Source organism: Aplidium turbinatum, chromosome 3, assembly GCF_918807975.1.
Source record: "Aplidium turbinatum chromosome 3, kaAplTurb1.1, whole genome shotgun sequence".
In the NCBI taxonomy this organism is placed as follows: domain Eukaryota; kingdom Metazoa; phylum Chordata; class Ascidiacea; order Aplousobranchia; family Polyclinidae; genus Aplidium; species Aplidium turbinatum.
The window spans coordinates 39,911,882-39,928,345 of NC_137474.1; the positions used below are offsets into that span (position 1 = coordinate 39,911,882).

At 38.2% G+C, this 16,464-nt stretch overlaps 1 protein-coding gene across 1 annotated transcript; it reads left to right on the top strand.

The window, feature by feature from the left end:
• Positions 1-2,768: 2,768 nt before the first annotated feature.
• On the top strand, positions 2,769-16,403 carry LOC145767642 (vesicle transport through interaction with t-SNAREs homolog 1A-like). Its single transcript, XM_082579503.1, has 7 exons — positions 2,769-2,928; positions 11,106-11,164; positions 11,719-11,829; positions 12,189-12,272; positions 12,775-12,930; positions 13,561-13,622; positions 14,413-16,403. The coding sequence occupies exons 1-7, from the start codon at positions 2,835-2,837 to the stop codon at positions 14,510-14,512; spliced, it is 666 nt and encodes a 221-aa protein (XP_082435629.1). The 5' UTR covers positions 2,769-2,834; the 3' UTR covers positions 14,513-16,403.
• Positions 16,404-16,464: the final 61 nt, after the last annotated feature.

Sequence of the window (16,464 nt, forward strand, 5' to 3'; positions counted from 1 at the left end):
TGAAAATGTAGAAGTTCATCAGTAAGTTTCGGGTCAACATCTTCTTTTAAATACGCTTCTTTTAAAAGTTCTAGGCCTACGCCTCGTACAATTTCTACCTTAGTTGCTTTCAGATTAGCAAGAAAGAGGAACATTTCTGCAAATCAGCTCTTCTTCTTAAATTGGCTTTTAGTGCGTCGAGCATAGGGATAAAGGAATTTGTTTTAAACCTTTCCTTTGAAGAGAGTTCAATTAGAGCGTCAGGTGCATTTCTTTGTCTAATAGTAACAGCTCTGTAGTTAATATTCGGCAAGGTTGCTTTTGCTTGCTGATCAAACTCATCTCTAATTTCGCATAGAAAGTCTACAAGTGAACTGTGGCCTACAATTCGGCAGAGGTACTTAATAACAATTCAGATTTCTGGAGGGTTTTGCTAACCCTGAAAAAACGACCTAGCACTATGGACCAAAAATGCAACATAAACACAAATTTCAATTTTTCAATTTTTTGCAAATGACGGTTTGCAGATGCAAACGACGTAACAATGGCTGTTTACAACGTGGTTGAAACCAGTTGTGTATAGAATTTCTACTCTGAAAAGCTTGATATATATAATATACTTTAGGTAGGGTTTAAACTTGTCAAGTTTTTAAAAGAATTACAAACTTTGAAACGGAATTTCGAGGCCCCTGGACGTTGAGGCCCTAGGCTTCAGCCTGCCTAGCCTATTGGTAAATCCGGCCCTGGTCAAAAGTAATCACTAACATAGAAACAAAATTTCTTTAAGAGTATAAACCTTAACATTATTTGGTTAAGCTGTCAACACCAAACTTCATGTACTGGTGTTGACAGCTTATTCAGATGTTCTCACTACTCAGCCAATTCAATTTTTCATTGCTAGCATGAACAATTGAACATGAAGAAAACGATACACATGAATTTCGTACCAACAAAAGACAAATATGTAGACTTTTTTCAACATTAGGCACAAATATCAACATGTCGGATTGTCGGTTTGAAACTCTGCTGAAGTCAAATACAACTCAACTTTATAGAGACTTTGACAGGATCATCATCATGATGATGGTCGACTTTGCATGAGTTTGCTACTACAGTGTTGCCAGAGGAGCTGTTTCGCCAATTCTCCAATGCTAAATCACTTTTATCATAATTTGTTTTTGTTTTGTTTTATTATCTTTATCCTGCATTGCGGGAAAGCGGACTTGAGCGCTATGCATCGGCGTACGCCTTCCGACGTACACCTGACCCACGCTGCAGCCGACGGCAATGTCTGTTTCCGGTTGTCTACTCTACTTATGACTTAAATTTGGTACTACTCATTACTCGAAATCGATCACTGGGTAGAGGCAATTATCGTAAAGTTTCTTGCCCAGAGAAACAACAGCAAGTGCGGGTAGCTGGAGTCGAACATGCAGGCTCTCGACTGCAAGGCCAACGCGCTAACCGCTCGGCCACTGCTGCCTTAATTTTTCCACCGAAATCGGTTTCCACCTTAATCTTTATTCAACTTTTTTCTGCTCCTTTCTCCATAGATATTTCAATGGATAAACGTTTAAATTTTATCAATCAATCAATCAATGTTTTATTTGTCAGTAACAGGAACATAGGTAGATGTTTGAAATATGCAATTAATGTACACAATGCAAAGTTACACAAGTTCCCATACCGACTGGGAGACAACGAAACGACCATACGGTCTACAAGTCAATTGCCACCCTACGGAAATGATGATTTTGCCATTTAAACTAAGCTTACAAGAGAGAGAGAGAGAAGAGAGAGAAGAATTTCTAATCACAAAGAATTTCTTTTATCACAAAGAATTTCTAAAATCAAACGGCGCTAGTTCATGGGGTATGCAATAGGATAGGCTATGCACATCAGAGGTACGTTTTCAGGATTGCTCTGGCTCTCCATTCAGCGGCATTTAGTGGATGAATTACTTTACAGACATCACTTCAACAATCGGAAACTTACCTCTGTCAACATAGGGTCTAAGACAGTGACGTACCATGACAATTTTTAAACACATGCTTTGATAGCACAGCTGCTTTTTATATCATATCACATCAGTTTATTTCGGATATGATATGCGTCGCGTCATTGAAAAAACTGCAAACCTAGTTAGTGTGTGCTTAAAGTCTGCTAAAAAAGTGAACAACCAAAAAATTGTCCCCGTACGAAACAGGTCTATGGTGACAGGGCTACGCGTTACGCAAGTCATTTAAAGCCTCTAAAAATATTAAAAGCAGCAAAAATTATGCTTATAAAATTTTTATCAGTTCAAGGTAAAAATTTTCATACAATTGATTATCAATCAACCTTGAAATTTTTCAATTCCAATCTTGGAATTTTCTCAATTATGGACAAATTGTTTATCTGGCAACAGTGCTTCTCTAACTCCAGTGTTGTTGCGACTTGCGTCAATCGTCAATGCGTCTTTGCGTCAATCGTCAATGCGTCTTGCGAGATCCACTTCGTCCTCAATTACTGCTTCTCTGCTTAGCAGGCTTATATGGTTTGCAATTGTTCTGTTTGAGTGAGACATCAGCCTGCTCAGCAGACAAGCACCGATTGGAATAATATGATTACGGCAAACAGACCAGGCAACTGTAAACAAAAAAAGTTTGATTAAGTAGCCTACTATTCTGACTATCTGCTAAGTAGGCTATTTCTACACATGTAAGTTGTGCTTTCTCTGAAAATGATGTTCTGTGTCAGTTTTTTGAACAGATTGATGTAATTTCACATGTGATTGATCTGATGTTAGCATAAACCTCTTGTGTCTAAAGAACTTTTATCTTGGTCGGGCCTGAGCAACTAAAAGTTCATGTAAAATGGCTTTATTGCTTACATCATACGAGCAGCAGTTTTCAACTCTCACCGCTGAAATAGTGCAGCAGATGGGAAAGATTTCAAACTGTCATGGAAGTAAGTGTCATGGTTAGATGTAATTGCATGATTAATAACAGTTTAGTTGTTTGCTGTTAATAATAATTTGATGTTGTAAGCACCAAGGTGCTTTTTCATCATTCTGATATACTACGGTCATATATATATACATGAAAAACACATATAATCCACAAAGTACTGTCACTTAATACATACCGTATAAACACGGTATCAGGAATCATATATATATATATATACAGGGAAGATTAGTACAATTAACGTATTTTAATGAACAATGGATGTACAGTAGAATTCGCCTATAACGGCTTCGTTTATAACGTCAATTCGTCTATTACGTCACATTTCGCTTGGTCCCGGCAGAATTCCTATCTTTTACGTACATTGTAGTTCGGCTACAACAGCATCGCCTATAACGTCAATTTGCATGTAACAACACCCTTTATTGGTCCCCAGATGTCTTTTGTTCGATTATAACGTCACTTTAAGCCATCACCTTCACCACGAACGGTCAGTCTTTTAATCCAGTTAGCGCTGCTGCTTGCAAAATGTCTTCCATTTATTTTGCTACGTCGTTCGCAGCAGGGACTTTAATTATGGTAACAGTTGTACGTGCAGTAGGCTACTGTATAAACTAGAAGCCGCAATGTTACACAGTACAGTTGTCGAAAGAGATCTCTGAAGCAACATTATCAAGTTTTTAAACAATTTCTTTGTTTAATGTATTTTCTGCGTGACTTTTGTCAGTTTGATGGTACACAATAAACCTGACTGGATTATAGGCTACACCTCTTTCTTTAATCAAAAGACAGTTTTGGAATAGTTTGCAGTAGTTCGTCTATAACGTCAATTCGGCTATAACGTCAGTTTTTGCAATCCCCTAGAAGTGCCGTTATAGGCGAATTCTACTGTATATACAAACACCCCTACCATTATTGGTAATGTAACAGAAAAGGTTAAATTCATCTATATTTAGCTCTTGTGAAGTTAAACCAAATTTCGAATTTTTAGGCACAACTTCAACAACAACAATTATTTTTGCATTTACTTGGTGTTCTCGGGCACTCAATTCATCTACGTAATTTGTTAGTTAGCGTATCCGAGTTGATATACAAAACAAGGCACTCTTTATCTTCTGTTGAGGTGATCATTTTATGTTCAGTTGTTCACCTTTACCACTTTCATCTGTCTGATCTGCTAGTTGTATTTTTTGACATCGCTGGTGCATGCACTCCTCTTTGCATTTAGTTCTGTCCGTAGATCTCTCCACCTTTGTCTTTCCAGTGGGGTGTAGTCCTTCTTCACAAATAAGTTTTTTGACTCTTTCAGAATTTTGCTATTTTTTATCAAAACAGATACATCGGTCTCATCTTTGAGAGTCACCAGTAATGGTCGAGCATCTCCATCTTTCTTAGGTTTGCCAAGCCTTCTGTTGTTGGATAAATCAATGTCGCATTTCAGGCCTTAAAACTCGTATTTTTTTCCGGCAGCCATTGTGGCCTACCGGGAGCTCCTTCTCGGCGGCCAAATCTGCGCGCTTGGAGGCCAAAATACAAATAACAATAGCACATTAGCGCAAGTAAATAGAATTAAACTTGCAACAATGCTAAAATGATCACTTAGCGTTGTTGAAGTCTGGGCGACGTCCTGCAATAGAATCGTGTACCACGCAATAACTGCTTTATCGGGATTGTAATCCGGTATTGCGGGACCATTTAACAACACTAAATTGTTTCAGCTGCTCAGTAAATTGTTTCGACTGCATTACTGGATACCGCATTTCATAAATTCTGACCATTTATACCAGTGTTTCTCAACCTTTTTTGGCCCAACACCCCCTTCATTAACTAGCAAAATTTTACCGCCCCCCAACAAAAACGATTAGGCCTAATTACAAAAAACGAAGAAAAAAAATACTATTAATACTACAAAAGTGCTTAAATGCCAAGCAAAAAGCCAAGCAGAGTGAATTACATCAAATATAGGCTAGTTATCAGTCTCTAAAACCCTTACAGTCTGTTTTACCCTAAAAAGGGGGATCATCAGAAGGTCCTTATTCAAATAGAATTACATTTATATTAGAATAAGGACCTTTTGATGATGCCCCTTTTAGGGCGAAACAAGCTGTAACGATTTTAGAGACAAGTAACTATATTTGATAAAAAGCAAATATATATTGGCGAGCATGAAAACATTTGATACAGGCCTACTGGTAGTCAGTGTAAACCTTGGGCTTGGTGAGAAAGTGCCAGTTTCTTCACATCTGGTGTAAAGCCAGTGAGGAACATTCGAAGATCACCTCTTACGGATATGTCAAGTGGGTTTTTCTGTTTGGTAGGTAGCAGAACAACACAGCTGAATCCCTTTTCCACCAGGTATGAGGTAGGAAATGCTACCATGAAGATACGAGCTCTTTGACGAAATCGTTACGCTGGGCAGTAGATGGTTTAAACCAGAATGCCCCCTAATAATCAAAACGCCCCACTAAAGCCTAGGTAATCATACCGCCCCCCTACAAAATCAAAATGCCCCCCCCCCCCCGGGGGGGCGGTACCACCCCCGTTGAGAACCACTGATTCATACCGTTATGATGTCACCATTGAGGGTGTGAAGTTACTAACCCATAGCGGGAACATTTCTCAACTATGAAGAATGAAGATAAGTGTTTTCCCCTGGGATGTCAACTAACCTAGTTCTTATTTTTAACAACGATTCAATGTCCGACAACATTGCATCCACATAAAAACGACAATATTGCCAATGTAAATTAGCACTTCAGATTAACACTTTGTTAAAATAAACAAAGACTATAAGACAAAATACAACAACAAAGACAAAATAAACTTAGGAATTACAAACAAGACTTAGTCAAACAGGCAAATGCACAAATGTTTTTTTTTTTAATTTTATTCTAGATCACTTAATAAGCGGAAAATTTGTCTTGTTTTTGTTCAATTATGTTCGTCTAATACTGCTCTATAATCGTACAAAAAATCGCAAACCTGCGATTTGAACGCTATTACTCGTGCATTCGTGCACAATGAATGAATGCGCGTCGCGTGTTGGCCTAATGCGCTCACGCATTTGCGAATGTGCAGGTACAGCTGGTGATCGCAACTGGATATATTCCATAGCAAATGTTCCCGGACAATACAACAGTGGTGATTATAACGCGCTGACCTAATTCTGTGTCACTCTTCGATACTACATATTTTCCACAGTTAATCCACGCTCATTCTATTGCAAAATTAAATAATTGGCTAGAAGAAACCGGCGGCCAAACTTGGCCAACTGAGAAGGTAGCAACGGCGGTCATTCAAGCACTACTTAGCGGCCATGGCCGCCGGCTGCTTTAAGGCTTGCATTTAACATCTTCATTAATTGCTTGGTGTAACTTAATGGCATCAACTTCTTTTTGTTGACTAGTTGTAGCTGCTCCTTGTGGTTCAGGAAGGTTGAAAATTACTACATTTTTCTGTCTTCGTTTTCGAGTTCAGAAAGTACTTCTTGTGTCATTTCTTCTTTTGATTGTGTTGATTTGATTGTTGTGACCTCTTTCTCAAGATCAATAATTTTTATCTGCTGTTTCTGCTGAACCTTGGACAGTCTTGCCTGTTCCGTCTTTAATTCTGTCATGCTCTTAAGAATTTTGCCATTGTTGCTTCACACTTACGACAAAACCACTTAAGGCAATTAGTATTATTGTCATTCAGGAAATCGTAGATGGTTTTACTGACACCTTCACAGTTTGGATGATGCCACATGTTGCAGATGTCACACTGCAATGCATCCTCCCCATCCAAAATGTTGCTTGGGCATGAGCCACATTTCACATCCACCTTACTTGATTTTGGTGGCATAATTACATTAACAAATTTACAAAGCAGGATATAACCTTATTCAAATAGAATTCTAAACCTTTTTCAAATAGAATCTGTATTTAAACACTGTTGTGTCGGTATTTAAACACAAAAGATTGAAATTGTTCTTTGGTTAGGCATATACAGTAGAATTCGCCTATAACGGCTTCGTTTATAACGTCAATTCGCCTAATACGTCACATTTTGCTCGGTCCCGGCAGAATTCCTATCTTTTACATACATTGTAGTTCGGCTACAACAGCATCGCCTATAGCGTCAATTTGCATGTAACAGCACCCTTTATTGGTCCCCAGACGTCTTTTGTTCGTTTATAACGTCACTTTAAGCCATCACCTTCACCACGAACGGTCAGTCTTTTAATCCAGTTAGCGCTGCTGCTTGCAAAATATCTTCCCTTAATTAACTGAATTAACTTTTTTCCCGCATGAAAAACTATCACGTGTAAAAACTTCTTTACTACTGTATGTAACGAGCTGTATTGCGCAAATTTCCTGTACCTTTTGCTGTAGGTTAGTTTTTTTTAACCCTTTGACGCACATAAGGAATTGGATATAAATTTTCAGTGAACCATTGTATTGTCTGTATTGTCTGAACCATTGACATGTCTGAAGAAATTTGTTCAGAGTTTCCAACTACTAGTTTCAAATTAAATTTTGATGTATAGAGAGGTTGCAGCACAAAAATTATATCAAAATATTACGATTTTGAAATATAAAATCATAATTTATTTTGTGGCACACATGCGTGCCACTGTACTTCAAAGGGTTAAACAATTTCTTTGTTTAATATATTTTCTGCGTGACTTTTGTCAGTTTGGTGGTACACAGTAAACCTGACTAGATTATACTATACACCTAGATTCTTTAATCAAAATACAGTTTTGGAATAGTTTGCGGTAGTTCGTCTATAACGTCAGTATTTGAAATTCTACTGTATATGTGATTTCTCTTTTACACTTGCAGTCACTTTGAGCAATTTTGTCTCATTACAGTTAACACTTTTCATTCTGTTTGTCAAAAATTGTATATTATAGCCTACATGTACAATGTCGCACATATCTAGAAAAGGGTATTTATCTGACAAGTAGGGTATGGGATGTCAAAGATAAAAGCAGATGGAAGATTTGGATGATAGGATGGAAGACAATCTTCAATCTTTCCATCTCAATTCCATCATTAAGTTTGTACCGCCATATCAAGAAATACAAAAATTGTAAAATAAATTGAGTATTAGTTAAGTTTCCGTTTGATTATATACGCTTTTCAAACAGAAATATGTCATTTTTTGTATTGAACCAGCACAGCTGTTGGCGGACGATTGTACAAGAAAGTGAAAATGACAATGTTAACACTTTGTGAGTATGACAATGACATACTTTCACTTAAGTTTAGACATTTAAATACACTACATTGCAGAACCTCGCTCTTGAAAGATTTTATTTTTGTGAACACTTGCACAATTCATCAAACAGTGAGAAACAATGACACTATGTAGCAGCATGCAAAGCACTTGATTGATTGATTTATTTCGTTGTAGGTAAATATAGTACTATAAATACAGCAATAAAAAAGGGATTTCCAGCAACGAGAATCTGCGAAGAGACCATGGGTCTTCGAGTCAAGCAGATACCCCAGATTCTAATAGAAGATCTAGAATTGCGATAACAGTTAGTTACGTAATCTAAATGATCACTACGAATAAGCGACACAGGATAGAGAACACAATGTATAATTCAATAACGAAAATTGAGACAAGGTGTTAGATCAGTGGTTCCCAAAGTGGGCGCCAGCGCCCCCCTGGGGGCGTTTGCAACCATGAAGGGGGCGCTGGCTATAAAGTGGGCGATTGGGGGGCGCTGAGGGTAAATCGGGCAGTTACAAGAAGAGGATTGCAAAGAATTTTTTTGTCATGTTTTGCTTCAAAGAAATACAAAAGAAGACGGTGACTATAAGAGCTCTGTGGCAGATATTTTGGCAATTATGTTGGCAACGTCGCTTTGCATTGCCTTACAAGTTAGTTGAGGTCGTAACGTAACGCATGGCAATTTGAAGCACTGCGATTATGCAAATCCGACAGTATTTTGATCGAGCGTTCGTCTTGATCTATCTTTGAAGATTGTTATCAAAGCAATGAATGAAATTATAGCGCACGCTCTGAACACACGCTTATTCAAACGATTGTACCATGAGAATGATGAGGCTTTTGAGCGGTTACTAGGCTACTCCACACCGAAGTACGATGGCTTTCCAAGAGAAATTGCCTTGCACGCTTGTATTCGCTGTTTGAAACTATAGTGGAATTTCTACAGAGTTGTGACCCTGGCCTGGCAAATGACGTCCTGGTTGTGAGAAATAATATCGCCTACTTGTCAGACATATTTTCCAAATTTAATGAATTGAAATTATCCCTTCAGGGTAACGAAATAAGCTTGTGTTGTATCAGCGAAATTTAGCTAGACGATAATCTTTCCAATTTTCAAGCTTGCATCAACTTGATACCAGTGACAGAGGCATATCTGATGTTGATGTAGAAACGTACAGCAATCATCTTCAAGAAGTACACAAAGGCATGGAAGTTCGATTCCAGGATGTATTCCCGTTAGAAATCCCTGACTGGACAATCGACCCATTCTGTGATATTTCCGAACATGGAATTCTTGAGGAGGAACTGATAACATTGCAAAGCGATTTTGCACTCAAACCGAAGTTCAATATCTCGTATCAATCGTTCTGGCTACAGTACCAAATCAGAGAGAAATACCCTCACGTGTGGAATCGGGTCAAAGTTTTTATCATTGCCTTTCCCAGCTCATACTTAGTGGAGTGTGCTTTCAGTGCCGTGAAAACGCTTCTGGATAACAAAAGAAACCGTCCTGGCATAGTTAGACGGGGAGACTTAAGATTATTCCTATTCAAACTGGAACCCGATATCAAGAGGCCGATGACATTGCACCAACCTCATCCATATCATTAGAGTTGAACTTTAAGTTGTGATGAATGGAAAATAACTTTGGTTTTACTTTTTTTGTCGAAGGGGGCGTTTGACACTCTGTACGTTGTCCAGGGGGGCGCTATTAAAAAAAAGTTTGGGAAACACTGTGTTAGATGATAGCCTTGCGTGCAGAGAAATATATTTAGTAGCCAAAGTAGCCTATCTGTAACATGAAGGTAGTGCAAAATTAGTCGTGCTAATATTTGGCGATGAGTGAATATTTGTGTTGCTTTTTAAAAGAATAAAATGACAATTAACGCAAGGTCGTTGGTAAGGAGTTCCAGACTTTCACTCTGGCATATTTAATGCTGCGCTGGAGTCGGGATGAGGCGTAACGTGGGACAAAAAAACAATCATTGGTAGAGTGTCTAGTAAGACGTGTATACATGAGTTTGGTTTTTTCAAAGTAGTGTGCGAAAGGCAGAGGCAATACATCCGTATCAAATTTAAACATGAACTTAGCAATTTCGTGTTTGTACAAATCTTTAAGCTTGAGTATGTTAAGTTGCTTATAGAAAGGTGTGACATGATCAGACCACCTGCTACTATTCTGACAGCCTTATTTTGTAAGGTGCTAAGCTTGTTCATTTGTGTCTTGCAGCATGAACCCCAAATCGTTATCCCATATACCATTTTGAGAATGTACCAGTGCGTAGTATAATTGTAATGATGTTTTGTTTGGTGGAATGTGTTTGAGTTTGGACAAAATTTCTACAGATTTAGAAAGTTTCTTGTGGAGCATATTAATATGAAGTTCAAAATTTGGGTCTGCTACTATTCGGTGAGTCCGATTCAGTGAGTTCCTAACCCCTAACCCTAAAACGGCAATGATAATTAGGCTACGGTACCCAATAATTTAAAAAAAAAAATGAAAAAATCACCAAATAGGGATCGGACTCACCGAATCAGACTCACCGAATCGGACTTACCGAAACGGGCAATTCCGCAAAATTTAAACCATTGTCAAAAATAATGCCAAGGTATTTGGCATACTTTTGAAAACTTCTTCTTCGTCGTATGAGCTGTTCTTCTGGACTATATGTTTGGGCATGATGCCATCAGCCACTCGACAGTCTCGTCATCCAGGGCTTTCAGTCCAAGCGCTCCATGTGGTGGTTGATGGATTGGGCAGTCATGGACGACATGATCTACTGTCTGATCTGTGGCGCCACACTCGCATCCCGGTGAGGGAGCCAGGCCCCATTTGCACATGCACATTTGAAAACTAAACGGCCTAATGACAAACATAGCAGAGGTCTAGAAAAATGTAGAAGGAGAGTTATGTAAGTTACTACAGTATAAGTAAGTTACTATGTTTACTTCCAGCTGAAAAGAAAACTCTAATAAGTGCCATAGAGAGACAGCTGGATGAAGCACAAGAACTTGTGAGTATTGCATACCGGTAGTTAACAACCCACTGTGTGCATAGACAATAGACATAAGCATGTTTTTTCATTGGAAGCAATGTTACGGTAACAATTTATCATGTGCAATGTACTTGTACATTGCATGTGTGAGAAATACAAATCTCCCGAAAAAGAGGTTTTAAATAAGATATTGATGAAGCCATCTCTAGGGTGGTGAAAGCTTTATCAAAAGACTATGCAAGTGATCAATCCAGTTCACTTACTGTAGTAGTTTCAAATTTGTTTGATAATTAATTGATCAATGCAATTTTCTCTGTGTTTGGATGTTGAAGCCTTTGTGCAAGATAAACTAAAAATCTCATCACATAATATGAACAAAAATGTATTCACTTTAAAAACATGTCGAAGAAAGTTTTAGTGTTATTATTGCTGTAACTAGCATGGAAAAGCTGCTTGAATGTTAATTTTTCCTTTCAAATATTAAACATCTTTTGTCATGTCACCCATGCATGCAAGATTGCAAGTACTTACGGATATAACACAATACCGTTTATACCCACTTCTTTCATTAGTTGGAACAAATGGATTTAGAGGTGCGTGAATTATCAAACTCTGAACGTGGAAAGTTGGCGGGAAGAATGAAAAGTTATCAAACTGAATTCAATAATTTGGAATCTAAGATTGTAAGTTATGCTTTGCTCTCAGTTTTCAAGTTTATTTGTTAGTAATTTATAAAAGAATGACACTTTTTCAACTCCCCTATGTAAATTATGTTTGCATACAAGCGTCCGATCTTAAACGACTCAGCAGTCAGCACCAACAGCGAATATACCAAACAAAACCGGTTGAATAATTTATAGCTTTTTGAAAACTTTTCACCAGATATTATATTAATGTACGTGTCAGCCAAATAAAACATTTTAATATTAACGATTATATGCTTTTGTACTTTATTGGTAACTGATTGAATTCCATTTTCATTCTGTATATATGTAGAAAATTTTGTTTATTTATTTTATTTAAAAATTTATTTACAATTTAGAAAAAAGCCAAGACATCGTCTATGAATAGCGCTCGCAAGATGAGGGAAGAACTGGGCATTGACGATACAACTCATGATGACCAGGTAAGCTTTGTTACCTATGTCACTTCACTTTCATTCATTACTGGACTGATCTTTAAATCGTTTTCACGGGCTTTGTTTTTGGTCACGTTCAAAACTACACCCTAAACAAAAAATAACTGCTCGTTAGACACCCCAACGCTGTATTACGTTAAAATAACAAAGGTTCTGCTCTCACGTCACTCCACCTTAGTTGGTTTTGAATCTTTGTCCCCGGACTGACAAGGCCTTCTTTGAAAGATTAATCCTTGCAGTTTCGCATACTTGTAGAGGCTTTCAACCACAGACGCAGGGCCAGTTATCGAGACTGACAGAGTAAAGTTTCCAATAGTTGTTGAAGTGTTATTGCCTGGGAATTATTCAAACCACTAGGTGCCGCTGAAAGGAGAGTCGCCCTGAATTGCGTTGCTTAAGCGTACACCCCAAGAGCTGAATCAGCGCCGCTTGATCTTGGACTAGTTCTTATCTAACTGCTTCATCTAACAAATTGCCTGTGTTTTTCAAGCGTGCCCGGCTGCTCGATAACACCGAACGATTGGAAAATTCAAGTCGTCGTCTTGAAGTCGGTTACAGGGTTGCCACAGAAACAGAGCAGATCGGTCAGGACATCCTCGATAATTTGCATCGTGACAGAGAAAAAATCAATCGCTCACGTCAGAGGGTTTGTGAAATTATACTTTCTTTGCTTAGGTGTCATTTTTTATCTTTAATCAAAAACAATTTTATGCGTAAGTATTGCCAAACATTTAGTGTGAAATTATGAACTAACGGCGGGCACCCCCACCAGTGGCGACAAGACCGAGTTTGGATGATGATGAAAACAATTAGTGTGCTACTCTAGACCACGTATCATTGCTAAACATTAGGGCCCCATCTGTTAGCCACTGCTTGGTATCATCAACATAAAGAGAGACTTCACGCACGGACGTCAATATTCTTAAACGTTGGTAAACTGAAATTTATTTATATATATAAGTAATCAAGTATTGTACAAAAAAGTTGTTGCGAAACTATTTGTTGCAAATAACATGTTTACTTGTTTACCCTAAGTGTGCTACTGTGCACTCTCATGTCTGGTGCCCACTAGCTCATGATCCTCAGCACAATAGCTTGTCAGAAGTGTCTGAGCTTTCTGCTTTCCTTGTTCATAACTCAGCTAGCAAAAACGCGTTTTTTTTACATTGATTCAACGTCTGCAGACGCAGAATCAATGTAAAAAGGTCGGATCTTTCTGCCTAGAAAAATGTCGTACTGCGTTCATTTGCAGTTTATAATAGTAAGTTATTTCTAGCTAAAAGAAGGAGACGGGAACCTGGGAAAAGGATCAAGAATACTTTCCAACATGACAAAAAGGTTCACCAGTTATTTATATTGCGTTGCCTCAAAGTTACTTCCTGCTGGCCCGAAATAGCTGTTTTTGACTAACAGTAGTTGCATTTTTTGGATGCTGCAGCTAAAAGGATAGTTATACATTTAGAAGAAAATAATTTACTGTCATTCAGTTTCGGGTTGTTCAATTAACCACCAGCTTTTGGGACACCCAGAGCCAATTAGAGTCCTTCTACAATTGGAAGGGAGGTACATATCGTTTGAACGCAGGAAGATGTCACCGTCAACATTGTGGCATGGGAACGTTGACAGATTTTTCAAACTCTGTCACATTCAGGCGTGTGTTGTTAACGAATTAGATTAAGTGTATGGAAAGGCAAAGAAGGCAATATTTGTGTTTCGTTTTCAAGTATGTCGTTGTCTTACCAAAATATAGCCACGTGCCTGAGTTGGTTGGTTTTGAATCTTTATCCTCGGACTGACAAAGCCTTTATTGGTTATTCCCTGTAGTTTCGCATACTTGTAGATGCTTTTGACGCAGGGCCGGTTAACGAGATTGGCAGAGTGAAATTTCCGGTTGTTGAAGTGTTTTTGCTGGGGATTTATTCCAATATTCCATCCATTAGGTGCCTCTGAATGGAGAGCAGTCCTGAAATGCGTTGCTCAAGCGCACACCCCACGAGTCGAACCAGCGCCTCTTGATCTTGAAGCTTCTTCGTTCATGAAGTCACGCGCTAACCAACTGAGCTATCGTGGCGGACAGAGTTGATTTGAAGTCGATGAAATTGTTACCAACAGTGGTATTTGCTTGCAGAATTTTGCAAAATCGGCTCCTGATGATGATCATCATTGGAGGAATGATTATCGTGATCGTCATTGCCATATACTTCACCGTGAATGGGAGAAAATCATGACGGCTGCGAAGAGTTTCTTGAAGATGAAACTCCAATGCACGCGCCAAACACACTGCAGATTTTTAAAAGTTAAGCTGGACTCTGTTATGAGCTCAAGATTGGAAAAGGCGGTGCGGACGAATTCTTCCGAGGAGGCTTCGATTACCCTTTTGCCAATTGTTCAATCCTTTCGTTTTGCGGATAAAATGACGTGGATAATGCATTTTGTGTCTGAATTGAATTGTTTTACGTAGTTTTCATGTTGATCGAATTATTAAGCGTGTACCGTGAAACCCTACTTACCTGCTGACTCAAGTCTCACATTCTTGAACATAGTAATTTTTTTCTCACTAGTCCAATTATAAAGCAAAAGCAAACTTTTCGCGTTTTCTAATTTCCAACTGCTTTGTATTTTGACTTTTATGAGAAGAATTGCCCATTTTATCTCCAGTTCAAGAGTTGAATTAAAAAGCTCACGATAACTTTTAAGATAATATTTTATAATCTATTATGTCAAGAAAGAACCCCGTTAAAACATCTTTGATACACATTTTTCTGTACATGAAGTTTTTACAAGAGTGTTGATCTGTCTACGTCATAAAGGTTTGCGTAGAGAGTTTACTATTTTAACCATAACCAGACATAGCTGAGCAACACCACAAGTTACATCTGGTTGTGTGGATGAGATGTTGGCTGTTGTTAAGCCTTATTATACCTAGTCTAACAAGGGAACATGCTCACTAGAAGCATCGCGCTTATCGGACTGTCAGTGACCTGCAGTTTCTGCTTCTGGCTGTCGTCATTTGCCTGGGAAAGTTTCCAGTTACCAGGATTCACCACTCAGGCGATATGAACAACAAACTTTCTGCTTCATATGAACGACGACGGCCACAACATTAAACATTATAAAAACAAAACAGCTAGCGTTTTCAGCTATGCATGTACCACCCTCGTCAAGCCATTGAATAAGAAATATTAGAGAAATATACCATATAACAACAAAATACGGTAACTAAATATTCGAGAAAACTGCTCTACCTTGCTCATACACGAAGTGATACCTGAATGATTGTGGTATTGCTGTTATGTCTGTTAATATATAGTTGTGTGTTTAAAACTGGGTTTCTTAATATCGTTACTTTTTCTCGCGCAATTTTCACACCTAACTTCATCTCCACCACTTATTTTCAAAATGTGAATGTGTACATTGCATATGTTTATGTATACACTTCCCCTCTTTTGCTGCTAATTTGCATTAATCACCATAGTCTGAAATTCTGGCATTTACCAAGCAACCCATCTCTCAACATATTGATAGATGGAATTTATTCAAGAGACTCATACACCTCCAATTAAAAACCCCTGATGCAAATTTATTTTTCAACTCCTTCACGTTAAGTGACGCGAGTGTTGCCAGGTGCGTACCCACTCGCATTTTGTTTTCGCTTGTGCAATAGCTGTCGCACCCTTTTTTACCTCGTCTTGTACCTTTTAAGTTGCTCAATGCTTTTGCTCCATCGATTGCAAAATGCATGTGAGAATATTTTACTATTTTTCTTGTACTATTTCTATAATCATAGTGTTGGTGTTTGCAAGTATTCATAACTTGGCTACTTTTGCAAAAAGGGTGTCAGTTTCCTACAATGTATTGTGTAGTGTCTACAAGTTCATTAAAAAAGCCAAACGTAGCAAAGTAGTGCACTCGCAGCCTAAACTGTAAAAAAATGTCTCGAACAGTAAGTTGCTGTACAAAACACGATGCGTGGTCAGACCTGATATGTTTCTCATTGTAGCAACTTTACTTTACATCACTTGATATGCCTAACAACTATTTGCTTATCATATATTTCTTGTAACAGGTAGGCACGTGGAGCGTTAGTTTGTTTATTTGTGTTGGTCATCCTTGCTTTATTGCTGCGTACTCTGGTAGAAATCTTCTGATAACTGAATTTTCTAAAGTTATGAGCATCAAA

What these genes read in the sequence shown, in the direction of transcription:
- LOC145767642 (XM_082579503.1), top strand. Translation starts at nt 2,835, where the DNA reads ATGGCTTTATTGCTTACATCATACGAGCAGCAGTTTTCAACTCTCACC. An exon ending in GATTTCAAACTGTCATGGAA is followed by an intron (nt 2,929 to 11,105) that starts GTAAGTGTCATG and finishes GTTTACTTCCAG; the next exon opens with CTGAAAAGAAAACTCTAATA. An exon ending in ATAATTTGGAATCTAAGATT is followed by an intron (nt 11,830 to 12,188) that starts GTAAGTTATGCT and finishes TTTACAATTTAG; the next exon opens with AAAAAAGCCAAGACATCGTC.